The sequence below is a fragment of the Eleutherodactylus coqui genome, chromosome 12 (assembly GCF_035609145.1).
Source record: "Eleutherodactylus coqui strain aEleCoq1 chromosome 12, aEleCoq1.hap1, whole genome shotgun sequence".
Taxonomy (NCBI): domain Eukaryota; kingdom Metazoa; phylum Chordata; class Amphibia; order Anura; family Eleutherodactylidae; genus Eleutherodactylus; species Eleutherodactylus coqui.
The window spans coordinates 35,644,118-35,668,885 of record NC_089848.1 but is presented as its reverse complement, the minus strand read 5'-3'; the positions used below and the strand labels follow the sequence as shown (position 1 = coordinate 35,668,885).

Genomic DNA, 24,768 nt, shown 5'->3' with positions numbered 1-24,768 from the left:
ACGGGCCTGATGGTTTTGAGGTGCCCATGTTCACGGGCCTGATGGTTTCAAGGAACGCACGTTCACGGGCCTGATGGATACGAGGTCCCCGCCTTCACGGGCCTGATGGTTATGAGGTACCCGTGTTCACAGGCCTGATGGTTACGAGGTACCCGTGTTCACAGGCCTGATGGTTACGAGGTCCCCCCGTTCATGGCTTGGTGGTTACGAGGTCCCCGTGCAGCTTCCCATAGGGAGATCCCGGACATCTGACACATGTGGGGAGCTGGATGGGTAAAGTGATGGCTTGTCACGGCGGCACTTACCAGACTCTTTTCCCTGAGGAATAGCACACAGCCAAAGCCAGAGTATATTGCAGACCACCGAAGACACCCTTAGGATAAGGAATGCCAATAACAGTGGTGGTAGTTCTCACAGGTAATCCCACCGTTCTTACACACTGGAATGATCCTCGGCGGAGAATAATTGTAGACACAGACAGTCTTTTAGTAGCACGGGTCACTAGGAACGGTTAGGGCCCAGTATAAACTTTTACTTTAGCAAACTTGAAACTATTATTACAAGGCAGTTCAATTACAGTTTTTACAGTGCAGGCAAGACAAGAGATTTGAGGTTCGGGAGGAAACTCCGCATGACAACGGTCCTGCAGTCTACGTTATCTACCAGGAACCACTCCTGGAAGAGGAACACTCCAGAGGAGGAAAGGGGTAGGGTCACTCCACAGACACTCTGACAGCAATTATTAACTTGAAGTACTTCCACCCAGCCTTGGAGACTCGTGGGTGTGACAGTAAAGGGTGTACCTCTACGCAGTGATCCTGGCTCTGGATAGAAAAGCTTAAAGATTGATTAGTACCTCTGCGCTGGCCTTGTCTGGAAATTTTCTTACAATTGCTCTTTCACTCTTGGGGGATCACTCCACTCACATCCAGAACACAGTCATCACGGGAAATCTCTTCTCTGCTTTCATCTTCACCACAAGGAAGCTGAAGGTGCTTCCATGTTACTCTGTGTTAAACTCTCACAACTCCAGAAGATGGAACATCTTTCCCGCTCTCAATCACTCCTATTTATACCTTCTCTCACACCACATGTCATCTAAGACTGATACATTTACATGCAGGCAATGATTATATTACAGTTAACCTCTCAAGCACCACAGCTGTGCAACACACACACACTGGATATGACAGGACAGGTTTGCACAGTGCATCTACAGAAGACAAACATATGACATTTATGGAGGGGACCAGGATGATGTACTGGGCCACTACTCCCGCGTTCACGGGTCCGATGGTTACGAAGTCCCCAGCTTCATGTCATATAGTTCCAAAATAAAATTTTCATGCAGATTTTAACTTTAAAATTTAAACTGACAAATACTGAAGCAAGAGTGAAGACATTTGTTGGGCTCTGTGGTCATAAGCCGTACGAGTCTCAAGGAGCAGCATGTGAGGGAGCCTATTAGAATCTTGTTAAGTACATCTACAAAGAATCAAGCTGTTCTATTTTGATCAACATCAGTAAGGTTCTTTCAAGGGCAAATGAATGAACTAAAATCCGTTCACGGCAGCATCGTGTTTCCTGCAGTTTTGGGCACACGTCTACTCTTGTGAATGAGCAAAACTGTACTGCTTTACCCAAAAGTCCTTTTTAAAGATTGTGTAAAAATAAAATTTCATTGTTGTTACTTCTTAAAAGGTACTTTCCTTAATGTAATAAGATTACTGACCAGCCTCCGTTTCTTTAGGCTCCCACCATGGTAAGCTGATTGCTTGATGACGCTGCCATGTTCACATTTCCTTTGAACTATACTGCAGGGGAAATACAGTATATTGTCACAGAGCACAAATCCCAGATCCTACAATTTGTGCATGTCAGGTCCTTCCCAATGGGAGAAGATTTGTGTTGGCTTATTTATCTGTCCTCCGCTTTGGCTGATAGAGGGAATTATGTCGATATGCCGTATATGACATATGGATGAGTTGCTCTCAGTGGCCAACCACTTCACAAAACTATTTCAGAATTACTCCTAGGGAGATGGATATTCGATAAATGTTGAGTATGCACTATTTTGGGTGGCTTCATTTTTATGGTATTCATGTAAAAATATCATCTTTTGAGTCGGTAAGATTATGTTAATTCCATATTTAGAGTTTGTATGTAATACTGCTTAAAAAAGTTAAACCCCTTTTAAAAAATAATTTTTCTTCGCCATCTTTGACCCAGATAACTTTTTTTTTCCTGTGAGGGCTAGTTTTTTTTTGTGGGACGGCCTTACGTTAACCCGAAAAAAAACATATGCCTGAGAAATTTATTGTTATGGCAGAGTGTGGCTCATAACTCAGTAGACCCCCTATTAATTACACGAAACAGCTAAAATGCAGTTGCTCATTGAGCCCTGTGGGGCTGCTGACTTCATCCTAAAAACCCATCTACTTATTTTTGTGAAAGTTTCTTATCAATGTTAACCAAGTCTTCTCAATTTCCTCAGCTCTAAATTTTGATATTAAAAGTTCTGCTCTCTTTTGTTCCAAAACATGTTTATAGACCTGCTTCAAAGCTTTATTTGGATATTTGCGGCCCAAAAACAGTTTCTGAAGATCGTAGCCTGACTTTTTGAACTCTACAGCAGTCAAACTGAAGCAGAGATATTGCCTCTTCGAGATACCCCGTTTGAGGGTCTCAGAGTGGCAGTTGCACTTTGACTTATTTCAGCATGTACTTTGTTTTGTAGTAAGGTGGATTTGTATGGTGCTCTTATTTAAACTGATTCTTACCTTTTACATATAACTAGGACATCATATCCATACAGTTGCATCTGATTACGTACAGGAGGCCATTCTGAAGTAAACACATTGTGGTCTGTTTGATTTTGAGATTAAGGCCCAAAAAAATCCACGATTTCCCTCAAAGGAAAAAAAAAAAAGCATTTTAGGATGACCCACAGTGCATCTGCTGCGGAAATCCTCACAAAATATCCGTGCGTGCCATGGACATGAGGCTTCATTTATCTGCTTTAGGCCCAATGCCAACGGCCATATTTGCACTGCGGGATCCAGAGCAAGCATTCATTTCTGGATCCCGCAGGAAATACTCCCCATAGAACATGCAAGGAAAACGCTTTTCCACGCCCCGAGTGGAAATCAACTGCGATTTTCCACTTGCAGAGGAAAATCACAGCGTGTCCTAATCTAATACAAGGCTCGCACGGAAGGGCTTCCATTGCAGTAAATGGAAGCTGTCCGTCCAGCTGCAAGTTGCTGCGGATCTGTGTCATCGCCGACGTAACTCTCTGTACTGCACATGTTCAGCGGTGGACCAGCCAGCACATCGCAGAGCGGAGAGAGAAAACAACAAACGGGTACGTGGGGGTCAATGCCAGGGCACAGGGTCTGATTCCACTACGAGATTGTGCACTCGGAATCCGACACGTGGGCATGAGGCCTTAAGCTTTGTCTCCCCTGAGGGCATCCGAATACTCTGACACAAACACGTTGTTGGATCAGAACTATAATCGGGAGATATATAGGTGAGGGTCCTTTCAGGGCCGCTATTCTCAGAGCGTTTGCCCTGTTTGTCAAACAGGGTTGTCTAGGGTGGTATTAGGGCGAGTTCCCTCCCACACACACCTTTGCAACTGTGAATGGAGGTTTTTTTTTTGCCTTTCTTGGTATTTTAAACCTATAATATTCGAGGAGATCTGGTGCAAATTTAGGGCCCATTTAGACACAATGATTATCCCTCAAAAGACACCATGCAGTCTTCGTTAACCCGTAGCTCATCGTAGTCTTTCAGCATGTGGACGATTATGAGCCTTATCAGGAATTCACAGCGGGATACAGCTGATACTATTGTTTCAGCTGTATCCCGCTCCCTGATCAAAAGCGGAGTATGAAGAATAGAGCGGTCCAACTCTGTTCTCCATACCCGGCATGGAGCGCTCCGCTGTATAACAGTGGGACACCCCACTTGTCTTCTGCATCCTCCGCTCCGAGTGCTCGGCTGTATAACAGCCGGCGCTCTGTGCAGAAAACGTCTGGATTCGGAAGACAAGCGGGGACATCCCGCTTGTCTTCTGCATCCTCCACTCGAGCGCTTGGCTGTATAACAACCGGGCGCTCGGAGCGGGGAACAGCTGGATGCAGAGGAGAAGCGGGGACACCCTGGTTATCTTCTGCATCCTTTGCTCCGAGCGCTCAGCTGTATAACAGCCGGGCGCACAGAGCGGGGGAACAGCTGTATGCAGAAGTAAAGCGGGGACACCCCGCTTGTCTTCTGCATCCTCCGCTGGCACTGTAAATGACACAACGATTATCGCTCAAAAGTCTTTTGACCGATAATCATTGTGTCCAAATGGGCCTTTAGAGTTGTAAGTGTTTGAGAATTTCACTGAGATGGTCAGTTTAAGTCATTATTACCACTCCTGTACCTTATCAGCCAGTTTCATTGTTATTTCATTAATGTTATCTCGCAATCCAAAGACCGCTGGGCACTCTATTTCAGTAAGACTGTTGACTGCCTTTCTGGGTCTTGCCCTTCCTTATAAAGCATATAACTCCCTCTTCACAAAGGAGATATAAGTAACTGAAGCTTGCAAGGAGGGATATATGCACTTGGGGGTCTGTAGTGCCTTGTTTACAGTTGCACCTTATATTATGCCATGTACTTTTCAGTTGGTTTTTGGTGGTAGTTTCAAAGCTGTTTCTGCAGGAAAGGAGTATTTTATTACATTTTTACTCTGTTTAATGCATGAACAGATATTTAGAGGTATTCAACATAAACTCATAGCTTGGAAAGCCCCTATCCTATAACTAGCACAGGCTGACGCTTGAAACGCTTACTGCATCATAATGTTTATGGACATGTGCACACACACACCTGTGTGCAAGAACTCTTGGAAACTATGGTGTGTGCAGGGCACATCATGTCCACAGGCTGACCTATGGGCTAACCTGGTGTCAGGATTCGAACCTCCTCAGAGCAGTAGCCCTACCTATTGAGCTATTTCAGCATGCTGGATAGCTCCCCTCAGTCCTAGTCCTGTGTTCCCTGTCTTTGGCTCCATGTTTTCCCTGTCTAGTGCACTCTGTCTCTTGTACCTTCCCCAATTAGTCTGCTACGTAAACCTGGTCCTGTTTCCTTCTTCCTTGCATGTTTTATTGTAACTTTATCCAAGCTTCCTCCTGCATTCCTGCCTCTCTACCATTTGACCAACCTCCCGTATTACCAGACCTTGGCTACCTCCTGACTACTCTTCTGAACCCACTGTACTGCACTGCCATCTTGTGTACCAGACCCCGGCTACTCCTTGACCACGCTACCCTCCAGTAGTGGCTACAGCACGAGGTTCCAGTCCTCCGCCAGACGCATGGTACCTATACCTCCAGTAGTGGCTACAGCACGAGGTTCCAGTCCTGCGCCAGACGCATGGTACCTATACTTTGCCATTTTAGTTAAACACTGCTTGTTTTCCTTAAGGAATGTAATCTATGCTAACCTCTGCAGCACCCCTCTAACAGTGAAGAGCAATCGCTCACTTGACAGCTCACCTAAAAAAACAAGCAACTATCGGCCGTGTAAACAGGTAGTGCTTCAGCTTTGAACAACTGCCTGTTTGCAGTGAATTGAGACTGGCAGCTGTCTGCATTCTCTCACCAACTATCGTTCCTGCGTGATAGTCGGTGGAAGGGCAGCACCCAACAGTCGTCCAGTGTGAAGGTACCTTATGTGAACCCACCTATTCTCGCTGTAGGACCCGCCATACGACGGGCTTCACTGTGCAGAACAAGATTTTATGAATTCTCTCAGCAGATTCATGTAAAAATATGAAGATTAGTACTTTGAAAATCTGAAATGTTGGTTATAATTAGAGATGAGCGAACACGTTCGGCCCCGCCCCTTTTTCGTCCGAACACCGAACTTTGCGAACACTTCAGTGTTCGGGCGAAAAAGTTCGGGTGCCGCCGGGGGGCGGGGAGATGCGCGGCGGCGCGGGCGGCAGTAGCGGGGAACAGGGGGGAGCCCTCTCTCTCTCCCTCTCCCCCCCCACTCCCCGCCGCACCCCCCCGTGCTGCCACGGCGGCCCCCGAACTTTTTCGCCCGAACACTGAAGTGTTCGCAAAGTTCGGTGTTCGGGCGAAAAAGGGGCGGGGCCGAACGTGTTCGCTCATCTCTAGTTATAATCTGTTTATATGCAAATTATGTAATTTATTGAAGGACTCCAATCTTTAGTGGTTTAGCACCTCCATTGGGAATATAGAGGGGCCTAATGCTGGTAATTTTTGCCTAGTATTTTTTTGATTGTTCTCTGGGTATTTAAGATTAATTGAAAGTAATATAATTATTTAATGATTGTTCTTCTTAAACTCTATAGGAAGAAATGGACAGTAACCCGATGGTGTCCTCACTCTTGAATAAGCTTGCAAATTACACAAACTTGACACAAGGAGTTAAAGAACATGAAGAGTATGAAGATCGCAAAAGAAAAGAAATGAAGGTGCAAGAATTGTATTCATTAAAACCAATTACACCTGCAAAATGATAGATTATGATATACTGTGAGATTAAGTTGTTTTAGGCTCCATTCACAAGTGCGTTGGAGACTGCAGTACACATTCCAGATGAAATGACACCTCATATATCACACACCCACACACATCCGCACTCACAACCGCCCGCATGCATCCGCTCACACGCACCCATCCACACACACATCTATGCACAACTACACATCCTCACCTACCCACGCGTATACATGTTCACACAAATCTACACACACACCCGCACACACATATGCACACACATCCACACACCGCACCCACACATGCACAATACATGCACACAACTGCACATCCGCACCTACCAAAGGACACATCCACGCACACAACTGCACATCTGCGCACATTCAGCCATCGGCACACACATCGGCGCACACAACTGCACATCCGCACCAACCAACGCACACATAGGCACACACATCCGCACCTACCCATACATCCACACACAACCTCACATACAACTGCGCCTACACGTGCACAAATACATTCAAACATCCATGTGTGTGCGCGCGCACACACACACACACACACAACCACACCCACACCCCTGCACATGCACACATCTGCTGCACACAACCGCACACACCCGCGTTCCAACTATTAGGCCAGGCTTACACAGTCATAATTCTTAGCATGCCGCCAATCACTATGCATTTTTGGTGTGTATGCATGTATACGTGCCAAGGTAGGACATGCCATGATTTTTTTTCCTTGCATGTGTATTTCACACAATATGTGTGAGCGGCAACATGGGAGCCAATGGCAGATTGGTACAACTTATTACGCTCACAAATCCTGCGTGCGTAATACGCTGACACCACACGCTCCTATAAGCCCGGCCTAAGGGAGACTCAACATTCTATTTGTTAACATTGGTTGCATGTTTTTAACACATATCCTTTAACAGTGTGGAACTCCAAAAGTACACCTTATCCAAGATGTGGCTCTAGAAGTGATTTTGTAAAGGTACAAGCTGTCTCCTGAAATCAGTCTCGCTTCCCAACACGTTTTGAGAGCACCATAGATGAGAGACAGTTCATGCAAAAAGCTCTTTAAGGCTGCCAGGACTCTTCCTGCTCACATAGAATGATGGGACATTTCCCTTTTATGAGTTTGCTCCTCATTTAAACAACATTTATACAAGAAATTACTAAATCAAATCCTAAAAATGTATTGTATGTAAAGGCCCTTTTACAAGCAACGACTATCACTCAAAATTCATTCAAAGGGCTGATAGTGAGCGATAATCGTTATGTGTAAACAGAGGCAGTTGGCCCCTAGTCGCTCACTTGTCATTAGCTGCAGGTTTTTAGCCTGCATAAAAACCATGACTGGCAGTTCAAAATAAGTTCTTAACAATGTACTCCTTGTGTATGCTTGCATTCACAATGAGTATGCAGTTTACTCATGCCAGGAGAATACAAGGGAATTCTCCAGATAAACCTCGCATAAACACACGCTCACCCGAGCAAACAGCGGCTAGTGAATTTACTTAACCTAATGAGGATAAATAGGATGATTAGGTGAGAATAGTTTTATGCAAAAATGTCAGCAATTCGGTTAATCGTTTGGCTGTTTAAGTGAACCGTTGCATGTAAAAGGGCCTTTACACCCATACGGGCATGGGAACAGTGTAATCGATTTCTTATAAAGGTGCCTACCTACCCCCTGCTATCACAGTGCAGTGAGCAAGAATGCTAATTACATTTTATAGGCAAGGTTTGTGTACTCTCCTCCAAATACATACCTTGTCTGTGAATCGGCGCTCTGGGGTGCGTCACTGCCCTCTATTGTACATGCCACAAATTGAGAAGTCTCTACAAAACAAGAAGTGCGAGCCCATAGAGGCCTCAAGTGCTTCTGTGAAACCCTCAGTATTTCACAATTGGTTTCATGCAGATAACAACGTGAGAAATTTACCAAAAAAGCTTTTAAAACACTTTAAACTCGGTAGTTTTCTAGCGACTGAGTACTTCCAACACATAGAACATAAACCCTTGCAGGTATTTAACGGTTATTTTCATTCTTATTTAAGGAAACGCGAATGGGAACCTTCATCGGGGTCTACTTGCCTTGCTTACAAAATATTCTCGGTGTCATTCTTTTTCTGCGATTGACGTGGATAGTTGGATCGGCAGGAGTACTGGAGTCGTTCTGCATCGTCCTCATGTGCTGTTTATGTGTAAGTTGGAATGAGTAGCTTAAGGCTTGCCCTGGTTATTGTACTGAATGGCATTTACCCCTGATGGCTCCCCATCACTCCACGGCTCACCTCCAAGCTCAGCACCGCAGTGTTTTACAGCTGTGTTTGGAGCTTTCGGCTATTCCCAATGTATACATTTGATGGAAGACTCACGTATGCTATTGTGTATTGTCCATAGGCTTAGGCTACCATGCATAAAAAAAGACCCCATGCAGAATTCAACATTTTGATGGAATGCCTCTCTGTACAAAAGCCCATCCGCTACATTGTTCTATAGCGTTGAAAAAAAGGTATACTGGCTGGATGGATGAAAAGTAGAAACCATGTGTCATGGGTCTGACCAACAAAATAAATGGAGGGCTTTCTATATCTTAACCCTTTAGTGACGAAGCCAGTTTGTGCCTTGAACTAACGTCCTGTAGCGTTAAGGGGTTAAGTCTTAACTGTGGGGTGCTTAACACACCAGGATGTAGACTTAGAAGCTGAGCTTGCTGTGAAAGCGATCCCTGCTGTTAACTCCCTACATGACTCGGTCTATGTAGATCCCCCTATGATGTCATCAGCCCTCCACAATGTAATCAGGGAGGGAAGGTGAGGTGGTGTGCGTGTGCGTGCGCGTGTGCGCGCGTGCGCGGTGGCGGCTTGCAGATACTGGTGTCCTGGTTTGCCATTCCCTATGATCGCTCTTGTAGGCGATAAGTAAGTTCTGACACATTTTTTTTTTACCCTATATGAGCGCGCATATTTTATTCTAACTTGTAGGCGATACAGAAATACTGCAAATTGTTTATAAAATGCAATAAAAGAGCTAAAAATGCTGTATGCACCCTAAAATGGTACCAATAAAAACTACAGTTTGTCACGCAAAAACCAAGCTCCATCAGAAAATAAAAGAATTTAGTGCATTTACTGCAAATTCCGCCCGGTTTCAGCAGCACTGGCACAGCTGAAAACGCAGCCAAGGATGCTGAAAAGAAAAAAGAAGCAATACTCGCCTAGCCGCTGCAGTCTGGGATGCGGCCGCTAGTCTCTGCCGCTGATCCGGGCTTCCCCTGCACTCACAAGTCTATTGCCATAGGCCAGGTTTGAGAACCCCAGCTCCAGCCATAGAGTGTTGTGATTGGTTGTCGGCGCTGGCTCGATGCCCAATCACAGCCCTTCATTGACAGTCTCAGCCAATCAGAGCTTGCCGCCGCTGATTGGCTGAGACAGTCAATGAAGGGCTGTGAACCTAATGGCTTTCTACCTGCCAATGCTCATATGTGGAATTCTACTGTGGATTCCTGCAGCGGGAAAAAAAATCACAGCATGTTCTATTTTCCGCGGATCTACGTCACAGGAGGTCTCCATTAATATAGCATTAATGGAGACCGCGGAAATCCGCGATCACTCGCAGGCACGTTTTTGTTTTTAATCGCGGTACTTCCGCGGTGTAAATCCGTGGGCGTATCCTGCTATCCTGTATCGCTCATGGGCATGAGCCCTAAATCACTCGCTAACAGGCCCAAACTAAAATAATAACAACCAACCATAAGAAATATCATAACAAAGTAGCATAACAGAAGTAACAAAATAACAACCAAAGAATAAATGGAATAACTCAATAAAACAAAACCAAGCCAAAAGAAAACGTTCTTTGAAATCTTGTTCTTGACTCTTGGCCTTATCTTTTACTTCTCTTTGGGTTCCGGCCGTCTATAGTTTTGGACCTGTTTTAATAAAAACCCCTTTATACCCCACCTACTCCTTAAAGAGAAAGGAGATTAACGGCAGTGCAAGAGAACTAACCACCATATCGCACTTCCACATCCTCCTTGCACATACATACACATACAGAATTTATCCAGCCCAATACACACCCATACCTAATTATTATTATCCCCCCCCCCCCCCAAATCCTTTCCCACTCCTCTCCTCACTTCCTCCTATTGTAAACCCCTAACTGGTGGCAGGGATTTCACCACCCTAATCACCCAACAGACAAAACCTCCAAGCCAAAAACCAGGAAAGCTGTACATAAGTACATAACCCAGAAACACCCCAAAATACTTGGCCCATCCTATTATACACGGGCATTTTCACCATATACATAGCTTTTAGTTTTATACACACAGTATGCAAATTACAAATGTTAATAAATAATACAATAAAATATTCTCAATCGAAACATACCCACCACCCATGGAAACCCCTACGCTTCTATAAACCTCTGTATTAAAGGGACAGTGAAGCAGGAAATGCTCCATGCTCTCCACCACGAAGCCACACTCCTCTTGGGGGCAATTTCTTTCCTCTGAGTTCTTGTACTTCAGATTATCCCCCCCATTTAAATTACCATGGAAGGAGCACCAAGCCAAATCCTAGAATTTCAACGGGACCCTTGCTGAATTAAAAAACACTAACCCCACCCCACCTCCAGGTCCTGGCTTGGGCAGTCCCTGAGGGCTAATGGTGTTTCTGGTAGTGAGAGGCCAGAACCCTTCTGTCAAGAAATCTCCTCAAAAGGGTCCTGAACGCCACAGCCTCAAAAGCCCACCGACTAATAAGCTTCAGAACTGGTGCAACATAAGCTGGGAGATGTCCATGAGTTGTATGAACGTCTTGCACACGTCCTGTTTCCCATTCCTGTTATAAGCGCTGCGGAATAAGTTGGCGCTATACAAATAAAGATTATTATTGTTAGAAGGGCCGAAATCATGCCTTGGAAGAGACTACTCACAAAGGAGCCCTTCCTGGATTCCAGATGTTTACTATATTAGTTTTAAGAAAGGTATACACCAGTAATATCACATGATTAACCATACCTAATCCTCCTAGTCTCCTTATGCGGTGTGTAACCTCACGCTTGATTAGGTTTCACCTGTTCCCCCATAATAATTGGAAAAACAGACTCTAGACCTGTGTCCAAAAAGGCTTCGGCAAGACACAAACATTGCCCAGATATTTTTGCAAAGGGAGCAAGACTCACCCTTTCACCCTCAGGTAAAATGACCATCCCTTCCACTGATCTACTTTTTGAGTGGCTTACTTTAATCTGCCTTCCCAATTTTTTTAAGGGGTAATCACCCTGACCGAAATAGATGCCCAACAGTTTTAAAAATTCCTGAGGCATAGGGAGAGTGCCCAGGAGATCATTGTCTGACCAGGAGGTCCCTCGCAGCTTCCCGCTGGAGATATTGCAGCAGCCGTCAAAGCACACTTAATTTCCCAAACGCTCTGCAAAGGGGCCTCCTGTCTGCAGCATGGTGTCCTTCTTAGTTGTCAAATGTTTTGATTTCAGCAGCATATTCCAGTCTCTTTCATTTAGACACTGTGTCAGCCGCAGCCTTTGCAGACTGTAGCCTTGCCCTCAGTGTCTTCAATCTGCCACAACAGTTTTCATACTCTCTCTTGTACTCATACATGCTGTCGCTATATTCCTGGGTGGACTTTTCTGGTCCTTCACTCATCCCAGCCCAGCTGGCCCTGGGGTAGGGGTTTGCTGATGTATTTGCCAGGGTTCCCACCCCTTTCATCGATTGGGCCCAGGTTCTGGATGCAGAAGAATCCTTTCTGACTTCCTGAGCCGGTTGTGTTCCACTGTCCCTCGCCGTCCCCACCGAGGAACAGTGGTTGCTCCACTAGGAAGTATAGCATGTAAGGAATGCGGGGCTCCCCACTCACTAGGGAGAGGAGAGACAGCAAAATGGGTCTGTCTCTCTTCAAAACATAGAGACACTGAATACTTACTGCAGCGCCCCCTTGTTGCAGTCCGGGGTATCAATATATGATGAAAGAGATCTCTGTATTGTCCCCTGATGTATCTATACATAGTTATTAGACCGCCCCCTTGTTACAGTCCGGGGTATCAATAGATGATGGGAGAGATCTCTGCATTGCCCCCTGATATATCTATACATAGTTATTAGAGCGCCCCCTTGTTACAGTCCGAGGTATAATAGATGATGGGAGATTTCTGTATTGACCCCTGATATAATATACATAGTTATTAGAGCGCCCCCTTGTTACAGTCTTGGGTATAATAGATGATGGGAGATCTCTGTACTGACCCCTGATATATCTATACATAGTTAATAGAGCGCCCCCTTGTTATAGTCCTGAGTATAATAGATGATGGGAGAGATCTCTGTACTGACCACTGATATATCTATACATAGTTAATAGAGCGCCCCCTTGTTACAGTCCTGAGTATAATAGATGGGTAAGATCTCTGTACTGACCCCTGATATATCTATACATAGTTATTAGAGCGCCCCCTTGTTACAGTCCGAGGTATAATAGATGATGGGAGATTTCTGTATTGTCCCCTGATATAATATACATAGTTATTAGAGTGGCCCCTTGTTACAGTCCTGGGTATAATAGATGATGGGAGATTTCTGTATTGTCCCCTGATATAATATACATAGTTATTAGAGCGCCCTCTTGTTACAGTCCGAGGTATAATAGATGATGGGAGATTTCTGTATTGTCCCCTGATATAATATACATAGTTATTAGAGTGGCCCCTTGTTACAGTCCTAGTATAGAAGATGATGGAAGAGATCACCTTGTCTAACAGGCCCTTAAGGCTGTTTTCACACGAGCGCCAAAATCGTGCAATTTTTCTCACAATGCGACAGTGCTACAGATCGCATGCATGCTTTTCCATCGGTTCTATCACATTAGCGATGTTTTGTCGGCTACTACATTGCGAGAATACAAAATCGCGGCATGCTCTCTACAGACGCGATTTGCAATGTTCTGTAGCCTATGTTTTCCTGTTGAGCCTTGCTTTCTGTTGCATCACAAGAAAACGCTGTTTTTGTGTGGTGCGATACAACTTTTACAGTAGGAAGTCCTACTGTTTGTTCCTAAAATAAGCCCTAACTGCATTAAAAAAAAATCACCTAACAGGCACTGTCCGCTCCACCGCACTTCTCCGGAAGCTCTGGCACTTGTTTGTAGTTTTCAGTCGGCACTATCTGGTGGAGGGGTTCAAAAATCCTGCCTCCAGGAAGCACTGGCTCTGATTGGCTGGGCAGCAGTGCTCGAGAACCAATCACTGCAGCACTTGATGAACTCACCACAGCCATTCAATGCAGTGGCTATGATTGGTTCATCGAGCGCTGCAATGATTGGCTGTGCTGCGGCGCTCGAGAACCAATCAAAGCCAGCACTTCCTAGAGGCACTGTTTTTTGAACCCTTCCACCAGGAATCGCTGGCTGAAGACTACAGACAAGTGTCGGGGCTTCGGGAGAAGTGAGATGGAGCGGACAGCGCCTGTTAGCTGATGTATTTTTGTTTTCTGTAGCCAGTGCTTATTTTCAGGGTAGGGCTTATATTTCAAACTCACCCCCCCTTCCCCATCGTCCGAAAATTTCAGGAAAAGTGCGCTACAAAGTTGCAGAACCTTGTAGCAACACAAAATCGCGCTATCACACAGAACACAGCTGTGATATTGCTGTCGCCCGTGTGAAAGAGGCCTTAAGGTAAGAGCTGTTCGGCCTAATACAGTAATGTAAGGGCAGAGGGCGTTACATGTTCTGCTACGTAAACCACATCTTAATAAAGGTTTAGTGTCCCTTTTAAGAGGTTAATACATAAATTAGCAACGCGGCCGCATCCATTCAGTCAATCCATTCATTCTAGTTGCACTTTAAAGTGGTTGTTATTCCCCATCCACAGTGATGTCCAAATGAGTAGAGCACTGGCTGAGCATGCAAGCTTACTGCTACAGTAATGTCAATGGGGCTGATGAAAATAGTCAAGCGCTTGCCACTTGGCTATCTTCACAGTCCCATTGAAAGTGAACGGAACATCGGCACACTTACAAGACCAGTGTTTTAATCAGTCTCTTCGTCACTGCAGGGTTGGGTGAGTGGGGAGCTGCAGTAGACCCTCAATGAGGAGGATGGGGGACACAAGTCCTAGAATAGGAGAGAACTTGCTAATCACCCCCACTGATCCCAAGAACTGGGGTCTTGTGTCCCCCATGCATGCTCCTCATTGAGGGTTTATTCCCCCCCCCCCCCCCCCAAGGACAAGTAGACTGAATGAAGAGCTGGTCGTGCATGTGCACTGATGCTCCATTCACTTTCAGTGGGACTGTGAAGATAGTGGGTTGACAAGCACTTGGCTATTTCCGTCTGCCCCATTGGAATGATTGGAACGTGGACCTTGCATGCTAGGCCAGCACTCAAATCATTCTGATGTCACTGTGGATAGGGAGTAACCCGTGATCCTCATACAACCCATTTAACTTAGAACCCATTAGGTAAGTTGGTTGTTTAGGGGTAAAAGAAAAGTCTGCTTTTCTTTCCAAAAACAGTGCCCCTTCTGCCCTTGGGCTGTTCCTGGTATTGCAGTTCATCAGCAATGCCAGAGAGTTGTGCTGTATCTGGAATAAGAGCAAGATTTTTCTCTGATCCTCAGCGGCCCTTTTAAATACTGGAGAGGGGGCATTCTTTTATGTAGTGCTTTCCACAACGGCTATTAATATACTTGTATATCATAAATTTACTGTAATTTTTTTTCACTTTTTCCGCAGACCATGTTAACTGCCATATCTATGAGTGCAATTGCAACAAATGGAGTTGTTCCAGGTAACATATGTTGTTTTCTTTAAAATATCGTTCAGACATATTGGAAATACACCAGTTTTCTGGTGCAAATTGTGCTAGAACACTGCCTTCCATAGCTGACACCACATTGATTGTATGTTTTTAGGCACTTTTGGATAAGCTTGGAAAACCGGTATGGCCTAAATGTGGCATTGTGCACCGAAAATTGTGCCAAAATTTGGCACAATTTTTGGCACAAACGAAGCCAACTAATAGGTGGTATAACGTTAGACAATCTAAAGATTCAGCAGATTTATCATGCAGCAGAGTCCTTTTAATAAATCTTGAGCCTTTTAAGTCCGTCTAGTCTACCTTTGCACTAATGGTCCTTTCCCAAGGGATGAGCTGTCTGGCAAACAATGTCCGATACTAGTCCCAGTAATGCTGGCTGCTCTTATACAGGAGTATCGCTGGCATCACACACAGCCATGGCGACATGGAGGCGGAGCGGACCGGGGAGCCTTCTCCCCCCCCCCCCCCCCCTACCTGCCTCCATTCACAGTAAGGAGACAGTCGCTGCATGCGATCGTTCAAATTCCTGTGGGGGCGCAGGGATCTAGAAGGTAATCGTCCCGTGTAAAAGGGCCATAACTATTAGAGAGCATCGGTAAATCTGCCCCAATATGCTATCAATTTCGAGCCGAGTCCAGTGGGCAGCAGACGACATGAAAATCAACAAAATGATATAATATTTTTTCGGAATCACTTAACTCTGTATCACATACATGGACTTCAGAGAAAGGGTCCAATTCCCACATCCCAACGGTACATGATGGTGTTCACACAGACCCAGATGCAGAAACTGTGTGTTCACCATGGGAGCCCAGCTGCAGTGGCTGGGATCAGAGCTAGTTCTGATCCTGGCTATTTAACCCCTTAGATACTGCAGTAATTAAGAGATTTAGGGAGAAATGGGTCTCCCCCACTCAACGCATCAGCACTCCCGCCTTGCAATCGTAGGCGTTGATGGTTGCGATTGAAAATGGAGGCCTAATTGGGTCTAGGCTTATCAGTTAGGCCTTTCACATGGGCTACAAAATCGCAAGATCGCTGCAAAACGCATGTATGTGAAGCTCATGGTTTCCAATGAGTTCTTTCACATGAGAGATGCCTATTGGACACCATGAGCTTCACATACATGCGTTTTGTAGCGATGTCGCATTGCTACAAAATTTAGCAATTTTGTAGCCCGTGTGAAAGAGGCCTTAGTGTAAAACAATGACAGACCTAATACACTGATCTACATAAATAGTGCAGTGTATTATGTAAGCAATCAACTGATCGCATCTTCAAGGCCCTTTATGTGACTAATAAATGGTGTTTAAAGGTAAAGTTAATTGAAGCAAATATTCGAAAATTGCCGTTTTACCAATAAAATGTCGTTTATCATCTGAAACCTCCCATAAAAACAGCTACAAAATTTGGCATCACCGAATTTGTAACAACTTGAACTAATTGGGGATCATTTTATTTAGGCAGCATGGTGAACGCCATAAAAAATAAATAAAGAAAGAATTGCTGGTTTTGTTTATTTTGTCTTCTCAAAAACCCAATAAAAATGATCAAAAAGTCTTTACCCAAACATGGTAATAATGAAAATCAGCTCATTCTGCAAGGAAGCAGGCCCTCACACAGCTCCATTGACGGAGTAATAAGAAAAGGTCATGGCTCTCAGAAGACGGCAAGGCCAGCAATTCTGTTTTTTGGGCTTTTTTTTACGGCATTCACCATGCTGGCTAAATAAAATGATCCCTCATTAGATCAGGATGTCACAAGTGCGGTAATGCCAAATTTTGTCTGTGTTTTTATGAGAGGTTTCAGATATTGGTAAAACTGCAATTTTTCAGTATTTGCCTCAATCAACCACATTTTTAAACTCCATTCATTAGTGTGTGTGTGTGTGTGTGTGTGTGTGTGTGTATGTATGTATGTATGTGTGTGTATATGTATATATGTATGTGTGTGTGTGTGTATGTATATATATATATATATATATATATATATATATATATACACACACACATGATGACATCATCTTCGGGTCTATAGGTTGGAGGGCTCGCTATAACATCACGTATTTTTGTTAGCCATTAAAAGGTCTCATATCTACAAGATGACTTGGTTTCTCTTGCTGGGAACAATCACATTATACTGCACAGTGACTGGGTAAGCAAAAAAATAAACCAAAACACTATTCCAAATGGAACCTAGACATCGAATAGGAAAAAAATAAAAAGGGGCATAATCTGAGTGGAGAAGTATTAAAAATAGATGAGGGTGTGTATGGCGGGATGCTCACCTGACTGGTTGCGCTGAACTGGCCATAACGCCATTCAATTTGTGTAATAGTGATTATCGGAAGACTCCCTCTTGCTGCCGCCTTCCGCGGACCCCTCAGCTGGTGTGAATTGAAAAGAAGAAAAGGCTTTCTTTGGAGCGCCGCTCGAGGACGGGGTGGACCTTCACTCCTTTTGTGTAGTTGAACAGACCAATGCTGCATTTTGGATGTAACTAAGCTTTGGAACTAAAATCCAAGTTTAAGCCTTGTTTTAAATCTAACCACTAAATGTGATGCAAACAAAGCTGAAGCCTCGCCCAGAGAGCGCCACTATGGCAGCGGGGCAGACTGTGACTGATATGGTCTGTACCTCCATATTATGGTTTTAGTATGGTGCCCTCAGAATAAGACTGTGCGCACTTTATACCTGAGGATGAAGATTTCAGTACAAAACCATAATGCTTTGTAAGGCTTCACTTGTCCAATAAACAGTCGGTCTGCGCAACTGTGTAAATGAGTAAGCTTCCACTTAATTTACGCACAGTATCCCAAAAATGGCGGCCTTTTGATCAATTCATCATGCTGCAGAAGACAAGCCCCACACAACTCCGATCAGTCAGACCCCCAGAGATAGCGCTAGCGCTCGGCAAGCTCCAGCAGTCCCATTGAAGTGAATGGCGCTGTAGAGAGAATTTGTTTTCAAGAAGAAGACTATCAGATTCCGTGTAGTAATCTGAGCTCAGGAGAAATTCAAATCAAACCACTTATGTGGTATCAAATAATTTCTGCTTTATTCTGAAGTGGACAAAGCATATATAGTCTAAATGACATCACAGTAAAGATTATACCTCCAAAAATGGATAGAATATATGATAGGTTAAGATAAAAAATGCTTAACATAGGTTACACCTTCTAGGGTGTATCTATTACATACAATGAGACCACTATGAACTCAGGAGAAAGGAATGCATGTAATACTTTCCAGACCTATCCCCTGTGGTGTGTAGCTTCCTGTCTATAGATATGCATACATGGGGGGTCTAGTAGACTATCATCTTTCCTGAGAAGACATGGAGGCCTAAAGAAGGGATATATTTAACTCTTTCACTACTCATACCAGTATCATGCTCTACAATGCAATATAGAATAATTAACTGATACATTGATCTACAATTTTCTTAACATTCCCCACTTTAGATCAATACATCAACACAGTATAATAGTAAATACACATATATAATGACTCTACCACAGACCCCCTGGCTACGGCCCGAAGCTTTATTACCAGGACGCCTGGGTTCACACTTCAAGACTAAGTATATAATTATTTCATATAAAAGTATTACATTGATATCTATATATATAAAGTCATTCCACCAATTGTACCCACAATTAGGCCCGCCTCCAAGAGAAGCTTGGCCTTTATTTATTATGAGATTGATGCTCCTTTCTTCATATATAAATGATTGTCCATCATGATATAAAATCTTACTTATCGAAATGTCCATCAGTGATTTAGAGCGATCCTCCGGTACAATCAGAACGCACTGGAATCAAAATGTCACACTTCAAAATCATCAAAGAAAAATGGTGCTTTCTTCATAGAACTTTTAACCATCACTTGTCATAAAAGGTGGTCACCTGACCCAGTAAATCATCCTGTTCTTCGTCATCTTGTATATTTTGGAACATAGTTTTGGTGATGGAAGTGTTAATAAGGTTTTGTAATAGTCCTCGAATACATGGAATACAACAACAACCACAGAGTATTAGAATGGAGGCAAATACTGACATAGAGACTAATGTGGAGTATATGACTTGTGACCAGTGTCCGAACAAGTTTTCCAACCAGTCTGTGAATAGATCGTCTATGCCAGAGTTATCAGCTAGTTCATTTTATTATGCATTTAACCCTTCCAATGCTCGAGTAACACTACCATCAGGTGCCGTGTTATTAGGAATGAAAGTACAACAATATCCTCCAATCATTTTACAAACTCCTCCTTTTTCTGCTAGTAACATATCAAGAGCCATTCTATTTTGCCATGCAATGAGTGTAAGGTGTGTCCTAGTTGTTCCGCTAGGCCCTTGATTGCATCTCTTGTATAATTAACAAATCTCTGTTGGTTATAATATATATATAATCCAGTCTACATTTTTATTCACTGTTACCCACCATGCAAGAAGAGACTCAAACCCCCTGCAGCCATCCGATTTCTCGTCCCATACTCGTCCGGTACCCCCCTTGGGACCCCGATGGGTCAGAGGAACCTTTGGGAGAGGTGTTCCTAGTTCTCCAGACACGGCCCTTGCTGTTGCCCTCGGAGGTCATGAGGTATATAGGCATTATCAGTTGTACCAAGCACAATCCCGTTAGGGGCTGTACCTGGCACCTGTTCTAGGCCCGGTCACCACACAACCCCCACACGTCTGTGCGTGCCCTCTGTAGCTCAGGCCATATCCCAGAGACAGCGTGCCCTTACGGTTCTCCTCTCCGCACAGCATCCCTCAGGCAGTCTCCCATAGTCTGCCTCAGTCCCATTACCAGGTAGCGCGAAGCAAGTATAACCCCAGGATCAGAGGCAACAGCAGGCATTTGGTCCCCGCTCACAGGTGGAAACAGCAAACTCAATGTATAACATGGATCACTTATCTGTGGGGGGTAGGTAGAGTTAAGAAGCTTAATCACACATTTTAGTTCATCACAGTGTGAGGACTTGTCATTAACTTTTATCTATCGTGGGGTCAAGTCTTTCTATCTCATATAATTATTAACATTCTCTATACACAATATTTACTGCATAACATTAAGATTCACACAACTACTACTACTCCAATCATCTGCAGTCGCTTGATCCTCCAACCTTAACAACCCCCCTCAGGAATTTCTCTTATCAAGGAGAGGTGATGGAGTAAGATAAACAGAGCTTTAGCTGTGGCTGGGCTCCTTCAGCTAACTGCAGCATCCTTGTGCTATCCTTCCCTTAATAGGGACACTCAGCTCTCACATTATCAACAACTTCATTATTATTATATCTTACATGACATTATCACATTGAAAACACCATTTAACAATCAAAATCACTGCAAACCAATCACAGAACTGACATGTACACAAATAACAGCAAGAATGGACGTTCCCTGTTCACACAGGTTTATACTAAACTTCATTCCTGATCATCTTCATTACAGGTCTATTCATATCAAGCAAGCAGAGCATGGCTAGAGTCAGTCACACTCCCCCCTCCCTCCCTCACTGAACTCTAAAGCTGAAAGGTGGGGGCGAGGGTGAAAGAAGCACTCCCATGTAACAGACGATTTAACCATTTGTGAGCTGACCCCATCTTATAGCACACACTTAATAAGATAGACAACATATCATCAACACACAGAGGACAGTGATGGAGGCTGCTGACTATTCCTATGCAGTTCAGAGAAGGCACTAATCACTGGTGTTGTGTACTACAAGTGCAAGCATTGGGATGCCAGGTAGAAGGTACAGCTATGGGATGTAAGGAGCCAAGATGGCGTCTGGGCGGCGGCCAAAGGTATTACAGCAGGTACTAAAATGGGCGCAGGCCATGACTAGCACTAAGATGGCCACCAGGGACGTGGCCTGACTAGGAGTACTATCAAGCCAGGCAAGCATCTAGCCACGCCTTACCCCTTTGTGTGCAATGCCAACAAGTCCCTCATCTGACACACATCTATAATAATCTTTGTGTATAGCGCCAACATATCCCGCAGCGCTTACATAGACAGGGGAATACAGAAAGACAAAAGTACAAACATTACAGAACCACGGTTACATAGTAATCAGGCGATGCGAACAATAGGGGTGAGGGTCCTGCTCCAACGAGCTTACATACTACAGGTAATGGGGTGATACAGAGGGTAAAGGGGCTGGAGATGTGCACTGTATGGCGGGGTGGAGATGTGCACGGTATGGCGAAGTGAAGAGTGAGGGATGCTATACACATAGACAAATGGTCAGACATTTAGCCGTGTGACGGCAGAAACGGTGTGACTGCAGGGCTGGTTTATGACGGCTAGCAGGGATTGCAGTCAGTAGGTCAGGGAGCAGATCTACCAGTATGGCGCTCGTCACTCCTTCTATAGAAGTTACACTCAGAGCTCTCCCAGCATCCCCCATGTGTAGGACGGCACCCCCTCCTGGTCTTATACTCCCTTCTGCATTGTTTAGCACAAATAATACAAGACAAAAAAAATTTTTTTTAGAGTAGATGGTAAACCCCTAGGCTGTGAACACTGTCCATATGAGTGCTACCATCCCCCCTGTTGAGACATGACACAGGCCATGGCTCAAAACTGCTGCACATCTGAAGAACGATTTAGGTAAGATAGCTTTTTTTTTTTTTTTTTTTTTTAACGGAGATGTACAGCCCATCTACAAAGAGTGTATTCAGCATCTACAAGAGATGCCTCCTGCAGATCTGGTCTGAGTAACACCTTATGTGCCATCTCTCCTAGACAGTTGTGTGGAGGACCGTCTGAAGAAATAGGCAGTAAGGTGGATGGATGGAGCGTAGCACATCCCTAGGTTGTCAGGTGTGGCTGAGAGCAGTAGTGCCCTGCAGGGGGATGTCTAGGAGGACTAAGATATGAGTATAACTAACTGCGTACGGTACTCAGTGTGTGGGGGGACAGCACTATAGTGGCAGAAGGTCTGACTACCGCTTGTACACAGGCTGGGAACGCTCGGCCACTGGATCTAATCTGCAAGAGTAGTATGCCAGCAGTCTGCTTCCCACGTGTTCCTGAGTTAACACAGAGGTGATATATCCTTCTCCTGAGTCAACAGTTAGCACAAAGGGCTTGCTCTAGTTCAGCAGCCCCCCAGACTGATGTGCCCACCAGAGTCTGTTTTAACCTGACAAAGGCTTCCTCAGAGGCCCATCTCACTGGATCCTGCCGGCTGCAGCCAGAGGGTCATCATAGATGATTCTGGTAAGAAGCGCTGTCAGAGATGCAGAATTTGAGATCCAGGAGCTATAGAAGTTTGTCTGTTACGATCGTGTGGGCAAGCAAAGCACGGAACCCACATGATCATGACCAAAGGGGACGCACACGGGTATCACCAGGGTCACACGGGACTCACACCGGTTTCAGGCAACTGACCCTGTGCTACAAGGGAGGATGATAGTGGCCCTACCTAAGCGGGGACATTGCCCTAATAAGGGCAGCCCAGCGGTCTTCGGATCTGGGCCCTAGCTGATCCTAGGAGCCACACACCAGAACAGGATGCATTCACATGCCACATGACAGACCCAGAATACACTGCATACAACATACAACCACTAGTAACAGATTGGAAGCTGAATATAAATACCAGGTATTGGTTGACATGTTGTACAAGATGTTGAAAGCTAGCAGGCCACTTCATGGCTCCTGGTTATACTGCTAGTCCCTACACTAACCAGGAGTCCAGCAGAACCGGACACCGTTCACACCGTACGCAGCCACAGGACAGGACACAGATAGCAGGACACACAGCAAGCTAACACAAAACTGACAGAATTTAAACGTACAAACGGACATGAACCAAGTCACACTGCAACCCTCACCAGACAAGCATTCATGACGGCCCACCTGATAGACTGACCAGGGGATTGGCTAGCAGACAGCACCACACCCAGCCAGCTCAATCATTAACCCTGTGAGTGCTGTGCTGCTGGAAACACAATAGAACAACAAATCCCAGCAGCACACGTAACATTCTCATTCCCAAAAAGGAGATCATTTGCTCATAGTTGTGGGACCTCCAGAATTGCTTGCCTACCTTCATCTGACAGGTTATACCCCAAATATTTAACCGTTTGCTGACCGTATTGGAGTTTCTACATGTTTACTTTATGGCCTTGCTCATAAATAAACCTCAAGAGTACGACTGTGTCCCTCCACAATGCTCTCCACTGTCTGCTGCTGACTACCAACATGCAGTAGTCGCTGACTACCTCTAAGAGGCTGGAACTGGGCTAAGTGTGCTGACATAGCCTGGGAGACAATTGTTGGAGGTTCACAGCAGCCCTGAGGTACTCTGGTGAAGGTATACCTAATTTTATCATAATATCTGATCTCCACACATTTACTGGTCATATTCAAGACTATATAATCTGACATTTCACAGGCTTATTTGTCTCTAGGTCTGTTATAACTGGTTCAGAGAGGGATTCCCTGTGGGTCCGGCCATTAACCCCTCTTACCAGGATATGACTATTACTACATTTAACATTGGCTACATATTGGGATGTATTAATGTCCTGGTGGCTCCTTAGCCCACCAGGAAAGTAATCATCCGCCCATTCACCTGGAGATCTATCTCAGGCAGTGGAGATTGCCATGAGATCCTCCAAGTGTTGTACATCGACCCCTCCTAGTCATTTTTCCCCAAGGTCGCTGAGAACATTGTTTCTCAGGGCACTCTCGGGCAAAATCACTAGACTTCCATTATTCAAACACACATTTAAATCCCCGAGCTGCATCCCACATCTGCTTCTCCCTCTGTCTCTACTTTCACATCCTCTTGCTATCCAATAACCTCTCTGACTTTCTTGAACCATCATATCACATTCCTCTCCCTGTATAAAAAACCTCACTTTCTGACCCTTTTCTTTGTAACACTTTTCTGCATGTTTTGCATATTGCAAAACATCCTGCAACGATCCCATCCTCATGGTAACTATGTATCTCATTATATAACCTCCTATTTCCTTCTTTACTGCACTTACAAACGTGTTCCTTAATGGCTGATTATATGCAGCATTAGGATCATCTCTCATGCCCCCTGATTATCCTATGGAAGGGGTCTACCATCTCCTCCCCTCCCATTCTAAATTCCTTCTACAGAACTCCAATCTGGCCATAGAATTATTCTATCTGCTCTCTCTATTTTTCATTCAATTGGAACTCCCCATTAACCCTTTGAATTGTCCATCAAACTGTCGGGCGTCTCTTTTTATATGGGCGTGACAGTTTGGGGCTTCTTTTAACCAGACTTCAGCAGCGGATAATCCGTATTTCTGCTGATCTTTTAGCTGATTTTGTCCGTATTGTATCACATAATTCTTTACAACTAGAACTTTTAATTTATTTATTTATTCCAC

General features: G+C 44.6%; 1 protein-coding gene across 3 annotated transcripts in view; it reads left to right on the top strand.

Moving 5' to 3' along the window:
* The window catches only part of LOC136586879 (solute carrier family 12 member 7-like), a 203,860-nt gene that overhangs the window by 92,847 nt on the left and 86,245 nt on the right, over positions 1 to 24,768 (top strand). For all 3 annotated transcript variants that reach the window (XM_066585148.1, XM_066585150.1, XM_066585149.1), the window contains exons 3-5: positions 6,377 to 6,499; positions 8,596 to 8,742; positions 15,294 to 15,348. In XM_066585148.1, coding sequence (XP_066441245.1) covers positions 6,377 to 6,499; positions 8,596 to 8,742; positions 15,294 to 15,348 — 325 coding nt within the window. The remainder of the gene's footprint in view (positions 1 to 6,376; positions 6,500 to 8,595; positions 8,743 to 15,293; positions 15,349 to 24,768) is intronic.